The 2,985-nt window shown below is 46.7% G+C and overlaps 1 protein-coding gene across 1 annotated transcript; it reads right to left on the minus strand.

The window, feature by feature from the left end:
- Window positions 1–317: 317 nt before the first annotated feature.
- LOC147612377 (uncharacterized) lies at window positions 318–2,727 on the minus strand. Its single transcript, XM_086782997.1, has 3 exons — window positions 2,400–2,727; window positions 1,800–2,293; window positions 318–959 (listed from the first exon to the last, which is right to left on the minus strand). The coding sequence occupies exons 1-3, from the start codon at window positions 2,510–2,512 to the stop codon at window positions 511–513; spliced, it is 1,056 nt and encodes a 351-aa protein (XP_086639123.1). The 5' UTR covers window positions 2,513–2,727; the 3' UTR covers window positions 318–510.
- Between the last annotated feature and the right edge of the window lie 258 nt (window positions 2,728–2,985).

Below are 2,985 nucleotides of genomic sequence, written 5' to 3' on the forward strand. Positions count from 1 at the left end.
GTAAAAGCTCAATAAAATATAAAAGGGACACCTCCATCATTCAGTGGAGAGGTGGAGAGATTCTAGGCTTTATTTGAGGGTTCCTTCCTTATCTCATGCACACAAGTTTCTATGAGCATGTTGATGTATCTCAAAGCTAGTATTTAAGAGGCCCAAATTGCACAATGGAGACACTTGATTATGCCCGATTACTCTAGTGATTAGTGATAATAACCATTTTCATTAGTTTAATCACTTTTGCTTAGTATGTGTATCACGCCTAATCATTATGGACAATCATCACTTTTATCCTCCATAAGCTTGTTAATCATCACAGATTCCATCAGAATCACTACTAATGGCATTCCCATGTAAGCATTACAAACAAGATGTCAAGTGGTGATAGAAGTCTGACACTGGGAAAATAGAAGGCCATCTTACCAACAACGTGTCAAGTAGTGATAGGATAGAGAAAACCATATAAACACTCAAAAATAGGAGATGATATATATAAGGGTTTTATAAATTATATTAGGGCCAGCGATTGAGGTAGCGGATGCAAGGCCACACAACACCTCGCAGCACAACCATTATCACAGCTGCAAAGCCCCCAACCTCAGTCATGGCAGTTACAAAGCGGCGCAGTAAAGAATTCTTCACCACTTGATCGCAGTATGGCGGCCTGCATTGATCGTTCACATACACTGTCCAGTTCATTTCCAGCACCGGGGCCCTTTGTCCGGTCAAATCAAAGGCTTTTACTTGCGTGCCATTGGGCGCGGGGCTCGTGTACGAGTCTCCTTTGAAGAATCGCCAGTACATAGCGTTGGTGTAATTCTTGTCGTTCATGGACTTGGTGCTCATCACGAAGCGATAAGCTGCCCTGCTGAACATCTGCTTCACAATGAGGAGCTGCGCCCAATCTGCGAAATCGTTCGTGGGAAGGTAGGCATAGTTGGCAAACACATCGTCCAGAGCATCTGCGCATCACAAAATTCCAAGCAACTGCACAAGTTCAGCTGACCATGTGAAATTAGCCCTATGTGAGTACAAACTGCCGGAAGCATGATCATCTAGCACCACGTGAAGCAAGAGAATGTAAGACGACATGATTAATTATGCCAGCAACGTTAGACGGAAATGATTAATTAAGCATGTGGCATCATCCTGCATGTATGAGAACTCACTCTGATCTGCACAAGAGCAATTACTACTGTAACCTGCATCCATCCAGAGCACCAAACACGTGCACACACAAAGATCAATGACCGAGGTGTCTGCCAAGATGAACACCCGCTTGTTGAAAAGCATGTGGGCTAACCATCTGTGATCAACCTGTGGATATCCAGAGCAACAAACACATGCACACACGCACGCAAAAAAGGCCTCCTATGTGTACCCCAACATGAATGCCCACTTCAGAAGCCCGAACTTCACATGGAATCGCATGCAAATGACTCTTCAGACTCGGTGATCAACTACCGAAAGGCACCTCTTCTCGCTCTTCCGAGAACAGCCCTTGTGAAGTTGTGTTGTTATGGGCAGCAATCAAGCCTCTACTGCCATGCCATGTCAGGCACTTGAAGCCGGCACCCTTGTCTCATGATATGGCATGGCTCACAACCATATCAAATTTAAATACTAAGCAGTATTTTCGGCTATGTAACCATCTGCGACCTGATCTAAACACAACATCCTGCAGTCATAACTAGAGGCCCTTTGCTGTGCTAGCATGTGTGCACCCACACCTGAGCACTTCATCGCATGTATTCCTATGAATTTAAACAAGAAACTAACAAAATACAACCCTTCATCTCTACCTTGCATTTGTATAGTGATGATGTGTGCCAGAACAGATGGCGCCGTCACTGTATTGGTAGAGACTGTCGTTCTCATGGTTTTGTTTGTGTAGGCGGTGATGGATTGAGCCATGAGGTAGCATCCTTGGAGCCAAGCCCCGGAGGTTCCGTTTCCATTAACGACGACATTGAGGGGGTCACAGAACTGAGTGTAATTGGTGATGGGGTATCTGTCCCAGCTGTTGGTTTGGTGGGCGGTCTGGTTGATCCAGTAGAAGTTGATGAAGTAGGGCCAGGGGATGGAGGACTTATTGCAAGGGCAAAGGAGGTTGGGGTAGTTCTGCTGGGAGGTGGGGAGGCTCAAGAGATAGGCGGTGCCCCAATGCCTCGCTGTGCGAGAGCTCTCGGAGTTGATGTAGACGAAAGAGATGGCGCTGATGACCCCTGCCACTGCCAACGCTGTGACGAGGAAGCGAGCTGTGCCTCGCAGAGAAGGCTCCTCTGGTACCTTTGGCCTAGCACACAACCAATAACAATAACAACACAAGAGGCCTCATGAGGTATATATTTGATCTGTACAGAGGAGCAGCAAGGAAGGATTCAATCAAGAGTAGCCCTTACGTTGGATAATCCTGAACCACGTCTGCTGTCTTCCTGTGCACCAAAGATCTCGTGCTCCTCCACATGTGGGTACCCCACGACCCATTGGAGACTGTCACAGACCCTTCCGCCATATATATATATCTCTCTCTCCTCCTCCTACTCTAGCGTGGCCTCCAAGGCGGCTTGGAGGAGGATTGGGAAGTATTCACAGAACAAATTGAGCAGGCCTGGAATCGGAGGTGTAAGAGATGTGGAAATGAGTGCTTCAGCGTTCACAATCGAAGGGCTACCAATCTCGCAGTGATTGGTGTCCTCTTAGTCGTGGACAGAGAGCGACGGCCAGCAGCGACTTTCATCAATCACTTAGTCGTTGCCATCTCATGGACTACGCAGCCCTCCATGCATACAAAAAGTGTATTGAACCAACCGTCCTTCCCCACACTCAAATGCTCTACCACTTACTTGTCCTTCAGCTGCCATTAGAGTTCCATGTCACCCTCTGGCAGTCCGGGTGCTCGAAGCTTGTGGACTTCTGATATATTATAAAAAGTTCAGAAAGTGCCCTTACTAGTAGCCTATTTAAAAAAAATTGAGAAAGATATTT

This window comes from Cibotium barometz, chromosome 45 (assembly GCF_041138505.1).
Source record: "Cibotium barometz isolate CiBa-2024 chromosome 45, ASM4113850v1, whole genome shotgun sequence".
Taxonomy (NCBI): domain Eukaryota; kingdom Viridiplantae; phylum Streptophyta; class Polypodiopsida; order Cyatheales; family Cibotiaceae; genus Cibotium; species Cibotium barometz.

Excerpts from the sequence above, each read along its gene's own strand:
- LOC147612377 (XM_086782997.1), bottom strand. The coding sequence starts at position 2,512 with ATGGCGGAAGGGTCTGTGACAGTCTCCAATGGGTCGTGGGGTACCCAC. Across the intron at positions 2,294-2,399 it reads GTGGTTCAGGATTATCCAAC|GCCAAAGGTACCAGAGGAGC; the intron begins GTAAGGGCTACT and ends GTTGTGTGCTAG. Across the intron at positions 960-1,799 it reads CATCACTATACAAATGCAAG|ATGCTCTGGACGATGTGTTT; the intron begins GTAGAGATGAAG and ends TGTGATGCGCAG.